The following is a 21,196-nucleotide window of genomic DNA, read 5'->3' on the forward strand; positions in this document are numbered from 1 at the left end:
ATTTATATATGGCGATAACTAAAACTATGCTTTGGTATTAAACTTTGGATTCACATACCAACTGACAGTTACTAGCTAGGGAATCTAGAGCAAGTTAGTTAACTCTATGAGCCAAACTTGCCCCATCTGCAGAAGGAGGATAACTCTGCAACCTCGAGTGCTCTGTGAAGACTATAAACTAGATAAAAGATATCAAGTGTTTACAGTGCCAGCCAGAGTAGCCACCCAATATGTTTACCTGTTGGAGTAGTTGTTCTTAGTATCTTAAAATAATATTAATGGCCTGTGTTTTTATTGCGGTGGGAAATGTTACTTAAAAATGCCTCATTTTGTCCCCTTCAAAGTCTCTTGTAACTTGAGTTGGCTATAAGGAATCTGGGTTGTTTAAAACGGTATTCTGAACATAAACTTCTTGCTTTTTAATACATAATCATGTTAATCACACTGCGAGTTCATCAGGCCTACTATTCAGTGTTTATTCTTTATAAGTTAACTGAGCACCCAAATATTTCCAGAAAACAATCCTTTAACACAGAGATTTTTCATATGGTCATTTTAATCATCAGTTAATTTTGAACACCAGTCTTTCTTAAAATTAACAGTGCCTAACTAAGGGGCAAAACAGGCCTGTGTATAATTTCAAAACTAGAACTGGTACACTAATAAACTTATCAAGCTGGCCAGTCTTCGGAGGGTCTTTCCTTCTGTGAAAAGGACTAATAATGATTGTAAGCTTATAGCACAGAGGCTTTTGAGAAATAATTAGAATGGAATAAAGTACCCAACTGTACCAATTTTAATATTAGCATATGTACTTTTAAAGAATTGACATCTATTTAGTTATCTACTTATATGTGGTCACTCAATGTTTCTCGTTGTACATTGTACATTTTTACATAGACTAAATTAGAAGGTTTATGACAAAAACAAAAATTTATTTCTATACATTGCAGTATTTTGAATAGTAATATTAATGTGAATACCTGATAAACTATTAGATAATACTTTAAAACATCATAAATTTAGGTTCAAGTACAACTTACCAACCATGATATATAGATTCATGCTTGTCTTTTTGGGGAATGAATTATTATCTAACATCTGATCAACTTCAAGCCAGTTAAAAATATATGGAGACCAAATTTAGCCAGAATCTTTTCAAAGTGTACAGCACCTCTGTATGTGTACAGCACCTCTGTATGTCTATTAAACATTATTTTACAATGAATTATTTGTGCAGAAAGAGAGCTGAACAAACACAATTTCTCAGAAACAGAAACACTTCCATAGATTCATGTAAATGGAAGACATCTCAGCTCATTGCCAATTTCATGATTTCAAGGGAATAAAACCATGCCAGCTGCTTGACTACTGAGTGTCCTAGTTAAAGAGCTGAAACAAGTGATCCAACTCTAATGATAGTAAAAGTTGTCTTATATCAAAGAAGGTGGCACATAACCTCCATAACTGTGTCTTTAAAGGCTAAACATATTGCCTCAAAACCACTGTTGCTTTTACTTTTTAGAAACTATTTTGGGGGAGGGAAAAGTCCTCTATAAGGATAATGTAGCTTTTACAATGATTATTTGTGAGTAGTTGACTTAAGCAGATTACAATTATGATCAAAGAGCAAAAAGGCATTAAAGAGAGAAAACTATGCAGTTATCCAAAAAAGCAATATTATTCCTATTTAAGTTATGTTTATCATTCCATCTTAAATTATTCCTTCAAAAATAAAGTTACCCATTAAAAGAAATAGCCATTTTTAGTTAACAGGGCAATCAGAAAAAGTCTGAAAGTTAATAAAGGTCAAATATTTTTCTCATGTTTTTAATAAAAAAAAAAGTTTAACCTTTTTTTTTAAGTAGGTTTAACATTGGTACCTAAAAAGAAATTAAGTCATTTTGCAACCTTGCAATACTCTCTTATTACCGATCATCTACAAAAAGTATGTTCTCTGAAGGTAATACATCTGTTCTCTCTTTCATCCTGATCATTCTTCGGGTCAGTTTTTCTCCAGAAAAGAATTCCACGCCACCCTCTTCCAGGTGCATTAGGCAATCCCTCAATGTGCTCAAAACTTTCTTCCTCTGATTTGTAGTTCACCCTTCATCCCCCCCCCAACTAAACTGTTAATTCTCTAAAAACATGCACTGCAGACATACTACTTACTACTTAGTATTTATTATGACTTACTACTGAAATGTCAGTCTGATATAGGAAAGTATCCATGACTATTGAATTAATATGTGACTGAAAAGAGAAGTCACCAACCTTTCAAAATTTTACATGATACATTCATTATTCAAGCACACAGGGAGAAAACTGTCTACTGCCTGCAGGTAAACCCCCCATGATTACTGCCTCCATACTAACCAAACTAAACAGGCCTGTGGTCAGAAGTCCAGTTAGAGACACCAAGGGTCTGAGGGTCGGGCTACTGGCACTAAAACAAATTGAGAGTATATTCACCAATCTGCCACTTCTCCCCAGCTCTGTCTCCTTATATACATGTCCTCTCCTCCTTTCACCACTGCTCATCAAGTCACCAAAGTCCAGGATCAATCTTACAAGAGCTACTAATAAGTAGGCAGATCCCTACCCAAAATTTATCAGCCCACTACTTATTTTTACCATTATAGCTCATGCAATTCTTAAAGACTTTTTCTTTCTTTTTTAATGCGCATATATATCCATTAAGCCGATATCAATGATGAATTATTATTTTTTCTGTATGTAGTGTTTGATATGCAGGATTGGCTGATAGTCAAATGAGAATAAGAATGGGTGTTGAGGAGGCCACAGCTCTTCCAGAGTTTGTCTTTACCATGTCCTATCAATCACCCTCCTAGTATCACCAGTGATAACTGTACCAGCTTAGATCACTGGCCTCTACAATAAAACTTACCCACTAGTTCCTTGAAATTACCTAGAAACACTAAGTCAAATGACTTCTAGAGGACAAGACATTTTTTAATGATAGAGAATAAGAGGGAAGCGAGGTGTTCTCTTTTTATTTCACCAAAGCTTTTAATTCTTGTTCACGCCAAATTTTCATGATAATTTAGTAATCTGTTTCTTACATATAACTAACCTTAGATATGTAAAAACTTAAGGAAGAAATACATTTAGTGATTGCCAGTCCTTCTTCTTTCTTCCACCTCTTACACTGAGCTAAGTATTACTTCCTCTCTACCATTGAGAGATAGAAAGAAGAATAAGACATGATGTTTAACTTTCCAGAACTGACATTCTGGTGGCATTGCCAAATGCAAATGGAAAGAACAATAGGGCAAGGCAAATATGCTATGTATGTCTAAAAAGGCAATTCTACTTAAACTCTCAAGTAAGTGATCTGTTCAACTGCAATTAATTCATTAAATTTGCAATTCTCCCTCCAGGTTATACTAAATTTCAAATATCTGAATAGTTTTTGGCCAGTAAATGAAACTTGTTCTTTATTTACACAATTGAAAAAACTTCAGTTTTTGCTCAAACTACTTTTTTGAAAAAATATAATAAAATTGTATTGTTTACAGGTACATAAGATAAGAATTTTTTAATCATGTTGGAATCCAAAGACATTTTTAATTTTTGGTTGGTTTCTAGGTTGTCCAAATAATAGGTATTGGCCTGACCTGTGGTGGCGCAGTGGATAAAGCGTTGACCTGGAAATGCTGAGGTTGCCAGTTCGAAACCCTGGGCTTGCCTGATCAAGGCACATATGGGAGTTGATGCTTCCAGCTCCTCCCCACTTCTCTCTCTCTGTATCTCTCTCCTCTCTCTCCCTCTCTGTCTCTCTCTCCTCTCTAAAAATGAATAAATACAAAAAATATTTTTTTAAAAAGCCAAAAAAATAAATAATAGGTATTGGGCATCATTTCAAATGAGGAGAGTGATTCTATAAAGTTGTTCAGAGCCAAGAAAGAGCTTTAAACTAGGCTTAAATCTTACTGAAAAATCTCTGGATTTCAGCCCAGTATCCATACCCTAAATATTACCCTCATAGTGCAAAATCATATTCAGGCTCCTGACTTCAGCACAAATTTTTGGTTCAATGTCATTCTTTTAGCTATTGGTTCAAGCTAATCATCCAGCTTTTTTATTTGGAACAAACAACTGAGTGAAAACTTGGCTTTAATTCTTCATTACACAACAACTAGATCCAATAGCTCTCAATTTTCAGCATAATAAAATTTAAATGTTTTACCCAATTGGGGGTGAGATTGAGGAGGGTGAGAGGATTGCGTGTGCTCTGTGCTCATCTAAATTGGGGAAACTATATAGTCTTCTCCTAGAGTTTAGCAATCATACCTATGTGGTGTAGGCTTAGAGACTTTCTGCTGTGAAAACACTTGTTAAGCTTTGACTTAATATTCCCTGATCGGTTAGCCACAGAAACTCTGCTGCAGGAAACACCATTAATATCTCCAGGGACACTGGTGTTCCAAGAAACAAAGTTTGGAATTGCTGCCTTAAGACAAATCTGCAGGCTGAGGTGATTCTGAATTTCATCTCAAGTCATTCTGTCAGCTTTATCTACAATTATATCTCAAATTCAAATAGGTAGAGAAATGAAAAGTATTATAATAGCTTTTAATGGAACATGATACATATGATATTTAAAGATGTTTAAATATACTTTATCTCTCTTGTCTTACATCATAAAAAAATAAACTCAGTTTCAGAATTGTCCTGATAAATAGGCACAGATTATTACAGTTTTAGGCACAAATTTAACCAGTAGATTCAAGCTTCCTATTTGAGTAACAATTACAACATCTTATTATCACTTTAATCCCTCTGGATACTATTTTGTTTTGTTTTGGTCTCAGAAACCCTCCCACTACTGGCTTATCCATCTGTTGAATTCCATTGCCTTTATTTTTAAGTTCATCAAAAAGTTAACAGAGCTACATTTTATGAGACTCTGTATTTAAATTCACTCTAAATTTAAAATGCAAAATCATTAACATTTATATCAAGTTCTTTTTCCTTTCCTCTCTTGCCTTTTCTCTCCTGTTCACAAAGAGATTTTTTTTTTTTTTCGTATTTATTCTTAGCAGGACACTTGCTACTGGCTCTATCAAGTACTCATGTTCACTCCAGTAGAAGTGATTACATTCTTCTGCAGGAAGTAGACTGGAGAAAGTAGAAACTCTCTGAAGCCCATTCTTTACAATGTACATCAACATTTTTCCCTCTGAGAATGGTGTCCATTTAAAAGGCAGGGTTTACATGGACATGGATATTGAATAATTCTCCCTCTCCTTCCCCACCCTAGTCCCTTTGTCTTTATATAGTATTATATGAACCCATTCAAAACTAGCTAACTTGAATAATATTTTTTGGCGAATGAATTTATAGCTTCTCTACCTAAGTTAGGTATACATAAAATCTCAAAAGCAGATATGAATCTTGATCAAATTAAATGTTCATTGATTCTTTAATGTGGCCTTCAGAACCATGTAAAAGGCAGAGACCTTCATTTTCCAACTAACTTTGCACATGGAAAGATTGGATATGAGCTAAGAGGACATTATGCTAAGTGAAAAAAGCCAGGCACAGAAAAACAAAGACTTCATGATACCACTTAAGTCTTATAGGATGAATCTAAAATAAACTTATAGAAGCACAGAGTAGAATGGTGGTTGTCATGGGATGGGGGAATAGGAAACAAAAAGGTATTGTCAGAGGGTATCAAGTCTCAGTTATACAAGATGTACTCTATTAGTCCCAGAGTTCTGCTGTACAGTATAGTGCCTATAGTTTATAATAATGTATTGTAAACTTAAATATTTGCTAAGAGGATAAATCTTGTGTTCTCATCACAAAAATAATTATTATTATTATAAATAAAAAGGGTATGAGCAAAATTTTGGAAGTGGTGAATATGTTTATGGCATAAATTGTGCGGATGATTTCACAGATATATACGTGTCTCCAAATTCATCAAGTTATATACATCAAATAAGTAGAACTTTTTGTATGTCAATCATACCTCGATAAAATGTGTTTTCATGAAAGATTAGATATGGTTTAAAAAAGGGAGGAATTCATTTGGAAACCTTTTTTATTTAAGGAGTATTTTTTCCCCTTTTATTACTTAGACATTACACAATTCTTGCCTTTTCTTCTATGTGCTATATGTGAAATTAAAATAAAAATGTCTTGCATTTCATAGTGATATAAAAGAAATTACTGTGCTAACTAAAATTATTTGATGCAGAGGAAGTAACCTCGGATCCTTAGAAAAGAAAGAAAACTTTGCCTTAATCCCATAGTTAAAAGAGAACAAACTTCTAGCTTCATATCCTTGTTACTAACCTGGACAGGCCCTCTAGCCTTGTCATTTCTTCCCCCTCTCCTGGGTTTTCTAGACTGGAGATTGTCTCTTTCAATCACTGCCTTTGAACTCGGTGGGGTGGCCATAGGAGGTGAGATCTTAATTTGGAAGCATCTAGGTTCATAGTCACAAGTGGCTCATTTAAGTGGCAAGTAAGCTGGCACTGAGCCTGTACTCCCGTCCACTGCTGCAGCACTACCTGAAAGTTTCAGAAGAGATTCAGACCTGCCTGTCATTGTGACACTGTGGCTCAGGACCTACTTACTATCTCTGCAAGGAACTCTCTCACCAAAGAAGCCTTCTTACATAGCAGCTTTCGAGCTGTCATCATATACATTGCCAGACCAGTTCACCAAATGTTGGAACCATCAGAACCACTGAGATTTGTCAAAGAGGTCCAATGGACCCAGGAGAACTTCCTTAATGCATAATTAAGAGATTCATTTTTTAAAATCCTGCAGGACAAGTTAACTCTGGAGCCCTCTAAAGATTCCAAAATATTCATGGGACACCCAAGTGTATTCAGGGTGAATTAGACTTTGGTTCCATTTATGAGTGGTTTCCAACTTTACCTGCATAGTAAAATCACCAGAGAGCTGTAACAAATATTAATGCCTAGGTCCTCCCCACCCTCTCAAGATTCTGATTTAATGGAGCTGTGGTTTCCCAGCACTCTACTGTGATCCTCTAAGTCCAAGGGTCCTCAGCCTTGGTGACATGTCAGAATTATCTAAGGAACTTTAAAATTCCTGATGCCCAGACTGCACCCTAATTCAATTTAATGAGAATCTTTGTGTGTGGGACCTGGCATCAGTATTTTTTTTTCAAGTTCTCTAGCTCTTGACAATGTTTAGCCAAGGCTGATAAACAGAAAAATCTAGAAAAGGAAACCCTTCCATCTATCTAAAGGCTGGCATCTTGCATTCTCTCCAGTTTTCTTGTGTCTCTGATTGCTCTAAGACAGTAGGCTGAAGAGTTGTGATCCAGCTGAGCAACAAGGGAAAGCACAGGTTTAGATGCTCTGGGTCATATAGAAATGAACGTGAGAGTCCAGATGAGATTTTACAAGATAAATGAAATATGTACCTGTTGCAATAAACTAAGTTATTGGCACTTCCTAAGTGCCAGGCACTTACATTACCAAAAAAAAAAAAAAAAGAAGAAGAAGATGTCTACAGAATGAAAAATAATCTTTAATATTAGACTTTTAAAAAATAGCTAATATTTTCAAATCTGTTTCATAGAAATGTATGCATCTTTCATAATTTAAAGCCTTGATAATTTACTTAAGAGCATGCAGGTAATCAGTTCTGTAAGATTCCATTTTGTCAATAGTTTGAACATTTTCATTCGACTCTACAGATATGTTCCTTATTATCTATTTTTTAAAGGTGGGGTTGTCCTGGTTTTCTTGTTTTTATTTTGACAATGTGAATTATCCTTCTTTTAGTTAACTTGTTAAGAAGTGTTTGGCACATAAGCAAGTTTACCATAGTTAGTAGCTACTAGCAGAGATTATTGTTGATTAGGAGCTTATCCAAAGAGTTGTTGACAATTGAGTTGCTGAAGACTTTGTATCCAAAGTCAAATCCAACAACACTGTGTTTATTTGCTTTCTGCCAATTGTTAGGCCATATCCCGTCACAGTCTAACAATCCCAAAGAGAATATTGCCAAATCATTGGCCCATTTTCAGAATGGCTAACCCTTTTCTTGCTATGGAACTTATAATGCTTAACTATAACCAGAAAAGCATACTTTTTTGGAATCAGTGGTTTATGACACCTAATGATTTTTTTTTTCTTAAAAGGAATGGGTGATATTGACCATTGTTGGGAACAGCACGACTCCTTAGTAACCAGATGCCAAGAGAGAAAACCATCCTGAGACGGAGCCCTCTGCTCCACATCTGTCTCTCAGACCGGGTGTCACTTGCCCAGGGCACTGCTGCCGTCCCTCACTCAGCACCTCTCCTCCCAACTTAAACAGCAGTGTTATTTCTGTCAGGTGCGGAGTGATTGTTTCTGTCTGCTGATGGGTTGCTTGGTCCAACAATTTAAATTCACCCTCTGGCCTTGTCTCCAAAGGAGAGTTTTGCCTACAGTAGTGGAACTATTGATTATCCATTGCCAGTCCCTTTATGATAATAGTTATTAATGCTCCTCTTCTGCAAAGAACATGAGATGTATTTCATTTTTGAGGGGTATTTTATGCTTTTATTACCCTTGTATTAGTTCAGGTTAAGTTCTAGCTTCATCATTTAGAAACCTACTGTAAGCTAACTGTGGAGCCACCAGAGAGAACAAGTTGATAGAAAAGGGCTTCTTGCTTCCTGGGCAGTAATAGTGTGTGACCTCAGGACCAGTTCTCCAGTAACAGCTTTTCTCCATTGAAGAGTCAAAAATGTGGTCCAGCATCTCTTGGCTTCTCATGGGTTTCTACATTTACATAGTTGGATCTTGCTTATATGTCCACTAATACAAGTCTTATTCCTATTGGGTTCCTTGCTATACTTTTTCTGCAATTTCATTCTAATACAAATTTAAAATATTTCACAAGACAGCACTATAATTAAGATAAGACTGATGTGAAACCTTCACAACTGAGAGTAGCTTAAGTAATTTTTTAAGTTATCTAAAGATATAACACTTGAACTATCATATATACCAGGGGGCCCAAACTACGGCCCACGGGCCACATGCGGCCCCCTGAGGCCATTTATCCAGCCCCTGCCGCACTTCTGGAAGGGGCACCTCTTTCATTGGTGGTCAGTGAGAGGAGCATAGTTCCCACTGGTCAGTTTGTTGATTTAAATTTATTTGTTCTTTATTTTAAATATTGTATTTGTTCCCGTTTTGTTTTTTTGCTTTAAAATAAGATATGTGCAGTGTGCATAGGGATTTGTTCATAGTATTTTTTAGAGTCCAGCCCTCCAACGGTCTGAGGGACAGTGAACTGGCCCCCTGAGTAAAAAGTTTGGGGACCCCTGATATCTACCTCCCTACTATTCCCCTTCTCTTCCTTTAGGCTTCCCATCCACCTACCTCAACTCAACGCCTTCTGAAAGCAGAAATATGACACCTAGATTGTCCACCTCCCCTGCTCACTCCCATCTATTATCCTAGCAATATCTTATAAACTACATTCTTAGGAAGAGCTATATTTATGACGGGTGAAGTAAGTAGTCTTTCAAGACCCATTATTATTGTCACTCCCTTCTTTTCTTTACTTTTTCTTTCTTTCTTTCTTACTGTAAAATTAGTGTTAGAGGAGAAATGATTTACAAAATCGCCTTTATGGTTACTCAAGGTTCATGCTAAATATTATTTCAAACTACAAAGTAACTTTAGCATTTTTTGTGTATATCTACAAATGCCTATGTTTCATGGTTTTAAGACATTTTAACACAAATAAAACTTACTATGTGAATGCACTCTAGGTGTAGATATTCTTTATCCCAAATAAGTCTACATATTATTAACTTTTACTGAACTTTACATCTAATTTTTCACTTTTCTATTATTTGACAAATGCATTTAAAAGGAATTAGTCAGCATATAGAAAAATTCTACAGTGATTAGGTTTGATAACTTTATTGCTATAATTTTAAATTAGCATTGAGATAATATTACTTTCATTTCATTCACTGTGTGTGATAATTATGAGTACCGGTACTTGGATTTTTCACATTTATGTTATATAATTTCTGTGGTTTAGAATAAAATATACTCTAAGAACTAGGAGATATATCCCACATCTTACAGATAAAAAATTGAGAATCAGAAAAAATAAGAAAATGTTCCAAAGCAATTCAGAAAGGGGATTGGACTTATGGGTTATAACTTCCCCCTGGGCTCTATCTTCTTCATCAGGTTCCATTATCCATGATAAATCTCAATAACTTTTAAATGAATTGATTATAAACCAAATTAGGTTGCTCAAATAAAAATGGCAAACCACAAAACCTTCCTCCAAATTGTTATTTCCTTAGCTACATTTCAGTATAATCAGAACAATATTCTAAGAATAACATAACTTTATTAATAACAATTATAAAACCATAACTGTTAACAATCCACTAAAATGACCTTAACATTCTATATCAATTATAGTTAAATTAACTAAGAAACTCAAAAACTATTCATCAAAAAAACAACAACAAAAGTTTTAAATATTTACTAGCCAAGCTTGGCAATGTCCTAGACAAATGTTTACACCATCTTCCCCATGCATTCTTTTTCAATTGACTTTAACACATAATCTAATAAGATGATATATTAATAACAGTGTTCAAGTACTAATCATACAAACAAAATTTATTTTCACTCAGGGACTTTAAAATGCTAATGTATATGTTGAGGTATGTATTTTACCCCATTAAATTTAATACTATTGAAATTGGCTATTAATCAAAACTGCTAAAGGGTAAATTCAAACTTGAGATTTCAACATAAAAAGAATAAGTGATTCTTGAGGAAAATGTAAGGCTTGCTAATTGAATATTATGGAATTAACATTTCCAACTCAATTTTTACTTCTTCCTTCACATTTATCTTTTTCTTAAGATAATAGAGAATAATGGCATAGAAGCTTTACATAAATAAAATGTTAGGAAGAACCTATTTTTCTGTGTAGGTAAAAAATTAAGCAATCTAATGCAAGCTTATTACGACATGAACAAATGAGCATACCAGAGATTTCCTTTTGTTTATGACTATACACAACTGCACAAGTCACTGAATGAGTTTATGAGCACAGATTAAATGTTTTACATCACAGACATATTCTTTCAAAGAAAATCAAACAATTTTTAGAAAATAAATTCTCTGCTCCTCAAACTAATTAACTTTTGGTAATCATTTACTGAGTACTCTATTAGCATTCTTAATGAGCTTTGCTAGCCGATAATAAATCAATGATATTTCAGTGTGAATTATATCATTTATATTTTGCTTAATTTATGAGCATTTTGAACTTACAACATGAAGAATATATTTTCAAATTAGCATGGATTATCAGCTTCAACTAAATTAGTAAATTTGCTTTGTTCCAGGAGATGTTTTTAGGAATATAGTTCAACTACCCAAATTGAGAGAAATTAGAAGATGAGATTTAATATTTAAAAATAAAAAGGAAACGGAAAGCATGTCACTTGAAAATTGATTTTTTGAAAGATTGTTATGGTTCATTAGTAGTGCTATAAATAAAAGACATTACTTACTGTAATTGTTCTTCATCTCTTGGGTCCCTTTGACTTTGCCTCGTTTATCAATTCTCAGATACCACTGTGTTCGACAGAAGAGTCTCCTCACTCTTATATCCCCACCTTCCATGTAATCGTAACTTCTTGTATGTCGCTCAGGACTGGAACAGTTCACATTTGTAGCCATTTGCTCTGGAGTCATGTCATTGCAAGCTAAAGATATAGTACCCACTAGACAGATAATGTGAAAGCATGAACTGTAGAGCAAAGTTGGCAGGATCCATGTCAGTATCCATTTGCGCATTATAGTGTAGTACCCCGGGTGTTCATGAATAACATAATGAAAATTAAATCTTGAGTTGATTGTTGCGCCTAGGTCATTGACCTCTTCCTATCTGCGAATTGTAGATTGATTTAAGAAAGAGTAGTTGCTCTTTCCAAATTGTTAGCCTTATCCTTTTAGTTCCTGATAACAACATAGGATTAGTCCTTCACTCTGTTGGTATATCCTTATAAAAACAGGTTGTAGTAAGTTCAGTTGCTGCCACGCTGTTTGCTCCTTGACTTCTGTTTGCGATGAAAGAATAAGAATAGGAACAGGAGGAGAAAGGAAAATGAAAAATTGTCTGTATAACTTTCAGTGTATAAATAGTATTATAACACACAGTGTGGTGTGTACTGTGGAGGTACGTTTAAAACAGCTTCCACAGGGTGTCAATATCTTTACCACTCTATATGTAGATTTTTAAAGTTATGCGTGAGTAGACATAAATAAGAGTATGATTATACTGTTCAATCCAGTTTCTATTTGGTAAGAATCATCTTGAAATTAGAGCTATTGGTTTAAATTAAGTTCTAAAATGATTATTAACAAAACAAAAATGCTTTCCCTAGATTTCTTTATTATATGCCTTTATATTTGTGGTTAATCAATTACCTTCTCCTGAACTGCTCACATTTCTCAAGTGAAATGTCAGTCTTGCTCTGGAGAACTTCAACCTTATCTTTATGTAAGTTCCCCAGCGAAGTTACAATAGATAATTACATGGCTCAAAAATCTGGTAACTTTACTTTTACCCTCCGTGCTAAAACCAGAGAAAGAGATAATCTACTAGAAAACGTTCAGCATTATTTTTAAAGACAAATAACAGTAACTTACTTGTTCTGTTGATAACAGCTGGATACACAAGAATTCCATGTCTGTTGTCTGCCTTCTGCAACTTGAGCCTCTCTACTGTTGCTACAAACTACTTCTCAGCTGAGAAATGCTCCAGCAGAATCATAATTGTTTCCATAAATCAACAGGCAAGAGGATTTTCTCTGTGTGTGTGAGTGCGTGTATGCTTGTGTGTATGTGTGTGGAGCCTTTTATTCAGGGCTTTTCGATAAATACCTTTGCTGACCTCATTGGAAGCAATTAAAACTTAACCAGTGAGCTGTTAGTTGAATACAACAGTGAGAATAAAAGAGGCTTGTATAGTATTCATTCAATGGTCATGAGAGGGAGCTATGAACATGGTTTATGCTTAAATCTCCAAGTGGGTATCTCCTTAGTAGAAATAACTGTCTGATTCTGAAGCAGTTAAAAGTGAAAAGGAAATTTTTTAAATTGTTTTTACAATAGAGCAGTTGTATATAAGTTGAAAAATATTTTTTAAATATATATAAGAAACTTTTTAATGGAAAATCTTTTTCATAGCTTTATGATGCATGCATTTCTATCACTCCCTTGTGTTCAAAATGTTAGAATAAAACTACTAATCTGTATTAACTCACATCTTGGTGTCCTAAAGCACAATACAGCTGAGTCAAGAGTATATACCTTCATATAGAAATATTTCACCATTATATATGCATATAACTTTTATATTTGACATTTCTAGATTGAAAATGAGAAGAACCTGGGTTCTTATTTGAGTTAGGCCACTAATTACCAGTATGACCTTGGACAGGTCACTTAATGTTCCTGAGTTTCAGCTGCTACATTTGTAAAATTAGTGTATTAGTCTAAATTATTACTTGATGCCTTGTAGTTTTAAATTTCTGTGACTTGTAACTTTCACTACTGATAAAAGGAAAAGGATGCATGCTTTTAAAATTATTATTAAAATTTTTTTAAATAAAGAAAATGGCTTTACATTGATTATCAGTATTTGACTTTTGCCTCAGAAGGAACATTAGCACAATAAGTAGATGTTAATTTTTGTATGGAATTATAAGAACTATAGCTAATGCAAATAAGAAAGCTATTTTACTTTTCAACATGAGTTGTTCTCCACTTTACTTACTATTCTAACACACATATAGTGCTTCTAGTGTTTTATTAGATATTTGTTGCAGAATAATTGCATTGTTAATGTGAATCAATATTTAGGAATGTATATTAAGATTATATTCTTTTCCCACGTTAATACCCTTAGACCGTATGCGCACACACGTGCGCGCGTGCGCGCGCGCGCGCGCGCGCACACACACACACACACACACACACACACTGCATTTGAAATGCACTACTTTACCACCAGGTGGTGCATGTAGACCAAATAGGACAAGGAAATTAAGTATTTTCAATGGATTTCAGTTTATGTGATTTCCCTTTGTGTCTATGCTTTTGGGGAACAGAATCAAAAGCACAGAATAGTTTATATGTACCCTGGTAATGTATAAGCACCAGATATTGAAATTAAGTTTATCAAGGTAGAGGAGTTTGGGCCCTTCTATAATTACATCTGTTGAACAAGAGATGGCTACAAAAATATTTTATCGTGTATTTCTCTAAAAGGAGAGAGATAAGAAGGAAAGAAAGCGTAACACTACTATGTTCTGAATTATACCCTCATTAGTTTTGTAAACAACAGTAATGAGCAGGATCAGAAGTGTCAGGACTTGGGTATTACCTCTAAAGAAATAAAAATTATTGTCAGTTCACATGTAAAGGTATTCAAGAGCTACTAAATCTGTCTGTTCCACACTGACCCTACAGATTTTAAAATAAGAAACCAGTAGATTAAAGTTAAATTTTTCTAATGAAACAAAACTTAAATAAAATAAAATGACAATGTGTTGCTAAAGTAAAGAGAACTGGATGCCTTCTAATAATCTGCTATATAGGGTTAATTATAAGTTTGGAAAGAATGTAAGTAGGGAATTGTTATCTATGCACTTCAAATTCATTAGATGCCATTTTACTCTGTGATTTGAAAATATGATCCTAGTAATATTAATGAATGAATTAATCTCAACAAGAGGACTATATTTAAATTACTTGATTATCAGTTTCCTTAATGGAGAATAATTAATCCAAGATGGGCCCACAGCTTGTTTCACTCGTCCCACAACTGTAATGAAGAACCTCATTTATGCCCTTATTATACTTATATTTCAAGAGGGATCCTCCTGAGACCAGGAATAACTTATGTATCTCTAGATGGGTAATCCTCTTGTGTTTTTAAAAATTCTTAGTAGTAATAACATTGACAAATATTTATTGCTCTTGTTTTAATGTACATATAAAGATAGGCTAAACAGAAATACTTTGAAGAAATGTCTCTTTTGTTGCTTCCAGATTGAGTTCACTTTGTTTTTATATAATTCAAAACACTTTCGTCTCTTGAGCTTTAAATTTGTAAAACAAAGGATTCTTGCATCTATTTCTAAAAATTGACTTTTTAAAAACAACCAAAAAAGTAAAGGTTAGCCCCTGGGAGTCTTCAAAAGGAAATAGTGCCTAATACTTGTCTAGCTTGATCTGGGAGTAGAATATATGAAAGGAGTAAAATATTTTATTTCAGTGAATATAATGAAAGCATAGAATTGTTTAATAATCAACTACCTAGCTTTGCTTAAAGCTTGGTTATATCCCTATTTTGAGAAGAGAAAAATGATAAAAGATAGCTGTTGTTTAATTAATTTTATATTTCAATAATTAATTTTAAACTGATGCCACATTCGTATGTTTAAGATAAACAATAGAAAAAAGTCATTAAATATCTCATTATTTTTATGCTTTTATTCTATACTATTCCTAATCCTCTTTGTTCTCATCCTTTCCCCACAATATAAGTAATCATTGTTATTAGTTTCCTGAGCATCTTTCCAGAGTTTTCCATACATATACAGGCAAATTGAATACATATGTATGTATATATATATTTTTTTCTTTTTATCTTTTTATACAAAAGGTAGCATACCATACACAATGCTTTGCATTCTGCATTTACTTAATAAAAATAGAAACTTATCTCAATATTCAGGAAATTTCTTCACTTTTTAACAGCTCCATTGAATGGGTATATCAAAGTGTATTTTACTAGCCTACATTATGTACACTTAAATTTTTTCCTGTCTTTTTCTATTACAAACAATGATGCTGCAAAGTAGAAAGTTATAAATGTGTCATTTTTTACTGTGCAAATATATCTGTAGGGTCCATTTTCAGAACTTCTCTGGATCAAGTAGTATATATTTATATATTTATTATTTAGATAGATATAGCCAACTTACCTTCCACCAAGTTGTACTAGTTTTACAGTCCCACTAACAATACATATCAGTGCTGTGTATTCAAAATAGTATATTGTTAAACTTTTGGGGTTTTCCCAATCTGGCAAATGAAAATGTTGTTTTATTGTAGTTATCCTTTGCATTTCTTATCTTATGAGAGAAAGTGACCATCATGGACAAGTAGTAGGAAGGAAAGGTTTGAGAGTCTACAATAGGTGGCAGTAGGAAAAGTTTTCCTATAATAAAGCCAATAGAGCTACTAATCGGTGGGTGACTGGGAGTTAATCATATGAGGAGCTACCTGTAAATGTACAGACCATGTGTTGAAAGAAAGAGTGTCTTCTTCAACAACAAAACACCAGTGCAGCACTAATAGAGAGAATGAGAGGGACTGTGGGGTATATGACTATGCTGAAGAAGCAGACATTGTGTGGTGGGCTAGATCAAGGAGTTTGATGTGTATCTTAACAGCAACAGGAAGCCATTCTTATATGTTAAAGAGTGATATGATCAAAATTATACTTCCTGCCTCTATTCTGGTACAAACTTATTTTATTCCTATTAGCAAAGTAAGATTATGAAATAGCAAATTGTGTTCATTTATCCTATTCATATTTTCAAAAAGATAGCCAAACTGTATAATTGCAAAGGAGAGTTGGGAAGAAAAAATCATATCTAGCTCCTGGCTTAGGTAAAGCCTAAATCCATTTCAAAAGGTTGTGCTAAGTCCTCCAAAAGAAAAGAAGCATAAAAGTCCCTTTGATAAGCAGCTTGGGAAAAGTAGAGTCCAGAGACCAGGTAGTTCAGAGAAAAAAAGTCAATTTGGGGAGTCAAGCTCTTGTATTTCTGGTTACACCATGGCACACAGCAGAAGCAGAAAAACTCCAGAGAGTAAAGACTGCCTCTTATCTCTAAGCAGATGGGCTCATAAGCACCCCTCATAAATATCTCCCATGTTTAAAAAAATCTGGAAGCAGCAGGGAGCTCAAACCTGAAGGAACTGCGTGAGCATAGTCAGCAAACAACCCCAGAAGTAACCAAAGTAGACAAATGACTCAACAGCCCTTGCCTTGGCCCTAAATCAAACCCTTAAACCCTAGCCCATCTTGATGCAGAACAGGGAAACCCAAAAATAATTGAGGTTAAGTTTTCCACAACTGGGGGTAGGGGGATGAAATTCTCAAAGTTGAAGCTAGGTTGATTTATAAACATAAATTTATATTTAATTTCTTGCAAATTTGAGAGTGTGGTACAGGATTTATTTTCACTACATTTCCACAGCTGTCATCACACTACAGATTTATCTGCATCTCTTCTAATATCAGCCCCTTTCCATAAATTTAGCCACAACTGTAGATCATGCCATACAACCAATAGTGCTTACTTCCTTGATTCATCCACTAAACAAATATTTATCAAATAGCCACTTGGTGCCAGATGTTATCCTTGATGTTTGGAAATACAATGGTGAATATTCCAGAAGTGATCTGTGCCCTTACAGATTATGCATTCCAGTGAGAAAACAAACAAACCATAGACCTGTGAGGTGAGTAGGGAGATGGAGTAGGGTGGTGACATTAAGATACACAGAAGGTGTTCAAGGAGACGGGACAGAAAGGTAAATGGGTAAAGGCACCTACTTTAAATAGGAAAGACTTATCTGAGGAGGTAAATTTTCAGCTCACAGGAGCAAGAATAACTTGGTGTGTTCCAAGAACTGAAAGAAAACCAATGTGAATGAAGTACATGAGTACTAGGGGGAGTAGTGAGATATAAATGAAACTAAAAAAAAAAAAAAAAAAAAACAGGCAAGGGCCTGATTGTAAGAACTTTGAAGGTCATGGTAATAAAAGTTTGGGTTTATTCTAAGTGTAATAGGAAGTTGGAGTGCAGGCATGTCTACTCCAAATCTGACAGACCTGGTCAAAGACAGTACTTTAAACTCTGAAGTAAAATCCCAAAAATAATTGAGCAAGCCTGTGGTCCCTATAAATCCTCTATTATATAAACTTTGTGCTTATTCTTGGCAAAATGCCCTAACTTTTTAAAACTAACTGTATATAAGATACAAAGTCTGAGTCATAAGTTCAAAATTGTGGTTGTGCCTATGACTCAACTATATAAATAACTCAGTTTATAAATGTAAGTGACTCTTTCTGTTTCTGAGTCTATAAAATTTAGACTTTATTTAATTTTATTTTTATAAAATGTTCTCAATTCAATGACATCAGAGTAATGGCAGCATGAGAAATACTACTGATCTCACCCCTTAAAATTTCAACAAATTGAACAACTATAATGCAGCAAAGAAACCCCAGCTGGGCTTGCAGGTGTGCCTGAAAGATCCATGCACCAAATAGATGAAAGGTGGGACAAAATGGAAAAAGAAGAAGAAGATAAAATGCATTTGTGGTAGGCTTTGGATAGAAGAGGAGACAAACCTGGAGTGACTGGGTCTCCTTCTGTCAAAAAAAATAATGATACAGAGGGACAAGGAGGGAGATAAACCAAAGTGGCCAGAGCATAGGATCATGGCCAGTGTTTCTGCCATCTGCCTGCAACCCACATTTAAGAGAAACAGAAAAAACTAAAATGTGGCCCCCTAGCCTCCCAGATCTTGTCTTTCTCACCCCACAGTACCTAGAATGACAGAGACAAATCCCACAGCTAGCTCTCCAGAGCCACTCTCTCCCTTGAAGAACAGAGGTGCTCCACATCCAGTACCTACGTCTATTTAGACATAGGAAGGAGCACCCAAAAGCTATAGCCATAAAGCCAGGAAGCTGAAGCTGTAAAGCCAAAGAAGCCATAAATCCAAAGCCATAAAGCCCTCACAACATGCCCCACCCACCAATGCAACTACAGCCCCACCTACATCAATGCCACAGCAACATCTCAGTGAGGACAGCCCGGGAACTTCACAGAGCTAAAAGTTGTAATACAACGAACCTATTGGAAGAAACCTTTCAAAACCGAAATTCATTTTTCCTTTTTTGCCCTTTTTTTCTTTTTATAATTCTTATCCATTTTCTTTTTTTCTCTTTTGAATTTTATTTTCTTTAATGTTTATATTTCTATTCTTATTTTTTGAGGGTGTTTTGTTTTTAATTTTTTGTTTGCTTTCCATTTCTTTTCCTGTGGACTTTCTCCTTTACTTATCACAATATTTAAATTTTCTGTATTTTTATTTTTTTCATTTGAATTTTTTATTTTTTAGGGGTTTTTTGAAAGGGTTGTTAACAATACCACTCTCAAATGCAATAAAGAAAAAGAAATCTAATATAATGGATACACAAGGCAGAGACATAGCTCAAAAAGAAAATAAAAAGTCTCCAGAAAAAAAGTCAACCACATGCAAACCAATAAGTTAAATGATAGAGAATTCAAAATTGAAGTTCTGAAAATACTCAGTGAGATTCAAGAAGACACCATTGAGAAACTTAATGAGCTCAGAAAATAAATTAACAACAACAAAAATACCTCACCAAGGAGATTGAAACTTTAAAACCAGAGATGAAGAACTCAATACATGAATTGAAGACTGAGGTAGCAAGTTTAGCTAATAGAACAAGCCAGGTAGAGGAAAGAATCAGTGACATTGAAAGAGGCAACTAGAGATGCTACAAAGAAAATAAGAAAAAGACTTGAATTAAAACAAAAACTGAGAGAGCTCAATAAGAATCATCTGACCCCATCAGAAAGAGCAATATAATAATAATGGGTATATCAGAAGAAGAGGAGAGGAAGAAGGAAATGGAAAGCCTATTCAAACAAGTAATTGAGAATTTCTCAAACCTATAGAAAGAGTTAGAGCATTGAAACCAAGAAGCAAAGAGAACACTGAGTTACCAAAAACCAAACTGAGCTACTCCAAGGCACATTGTAATAAAATTGTCAAAATCAATGACAAAGAAAGAATCCTCAAGGAAGCTAGGGAAAAGAAGAACATAAGCTAAAAAGGAAGAACCATTAGGTTATAATAAGACTTTTCAGCAGAAACTCTATAAGCCAGAAGAGAGTGAACTTAAACATTCAAAATACTGAAAGAGAGAAATTACCAGCCAAGAATACTATATTCATCAAAGTTATCTTCAAATATGAAGGAGAAATAAAAACTTTTCCAGACATATAGAAGCTGAGGGAACTTATCCCCAGAAATTTTGCATGGTAGGTAATATTCAAGGATTTTTTTTTGACCAAAAACAAAGAACAAAGCAAATCAAACCTACAAGTAAAGGCTTCAACAAAGTCACAATAAAAACAAGGATAATCTGTGACAACAATAACATAAAAGATCAGAGGATAAAGATCTACAGTAGTAAATGTGAATGGAGTGCAGAAGCACTCATATGACAGGGGACTTTTGTACATATGAACATTTTTTTCTTAACCTAATGGTAACCAACCATGAAAAAGTCACTACTAAAGCACACAGCTTAAAAAAAAAAAAAAGATACAGGGAAAAGAAGTATGAAATGCCACCAAACAAAAACAACTGACAAAAAGAAAAAAGAAAAAAAAACAAACAAAACACAGTTATTGGAAAACAAGATGTAAAATGGCTATAGGAAATTCTCAAGTGTCAATAATTACCCTAAATGTAAATGAACTGAACTCACCAATAAAGAGGTAGCAGATTGGATCAAAAGGTAGCAGATTGGATCAAAAGGTAGCAGATTGGATCAAAAAGCAAAACCCAATCATATCTTGCCTTCAAGAGACACATCTAAGCTGTAAAAACAAAAGTAGACTCAAAGTAAGAGGTTGGAAAACAATTCTCCAAGCAAATAATTCCCAAAGAAAAGCAGGTGTAACCATATTCATTTCTGACAATGCTGACTTCAAGACAACAAAGGTAACCAGAGACAAAGATGGACATTTTATAATGATAAAAAGGACATTGTATCAAGAAAATATAACACTTCTTAATATATATTCACTGAACCAGAGAGCACAAAAATATATAAGATATCTACTACTGTTCTAAAAATAGAAGCAGATAAAAACACAGTCATACTTGGAGAATTCAACACAGCATCGATGGCATTAGATAGATCATCCAAACAAAAATCAATAAAGAAATATTAGCTTTAAATGACATTCTGGACCAAATGGGCATAATAGACATTTATAAGACATTTCATC

At 34.3% G+C, this 21,196-nt stretch overlaps 2 protein-coding genes across 2 annotated transcripts in view; one reads left to right on the top strand and one right to left on the bottom strand.

The window, feature by feature from the left end:
* Positions 1-12,922, bottom strand: part of FGF7 (fibroblast growth factor 7) — a 61,047-nt gene extending 48,125 nt beyond the window's left edge. The window contains exons 1-2 of the mRNA XM_066277036.1: positions 12,708-12,922; positions 11,567-12,115 (exon numbers count right to left, since the gene is read on the bottom strand). Coding sequence (XP_066133133.1) covers positions 11,567-11,852 — 286 coding nt within the window. The 5' untranslated portion in view covers positions 11,853-12,115; positions 12,708-12,922. The remainder of the gene's footprint in view (positions 1-11,566; positions 12,116-12,707) is intronic.
* The window catches only part of FAM227B (family with sequence similarity 227 member B), a 265,178-nt gene that overhangs the window by 170,225 nt on the left and 73,757 nt on the right, over positions 1-21,196 (top strand). The window lies entirely within an intron of this gene.

This window comes from Saccopteryx bilineata, chromosome 4 (genome assembly GCF_036850765.1).
Source record: "Saccopteryx bilineata isolate mSacBil1 chromosome 4, mSacBil1_pri_phased_curated, whole genome shotgun sequence".
NCBI classification, from domain to species: domain Eukaryota; kingdom Metazoa; phylum Chordata; class Mammalia; order Chiroptera; family Emballonuridae; genus Saccopteryx; species Saccopteryx bilineata.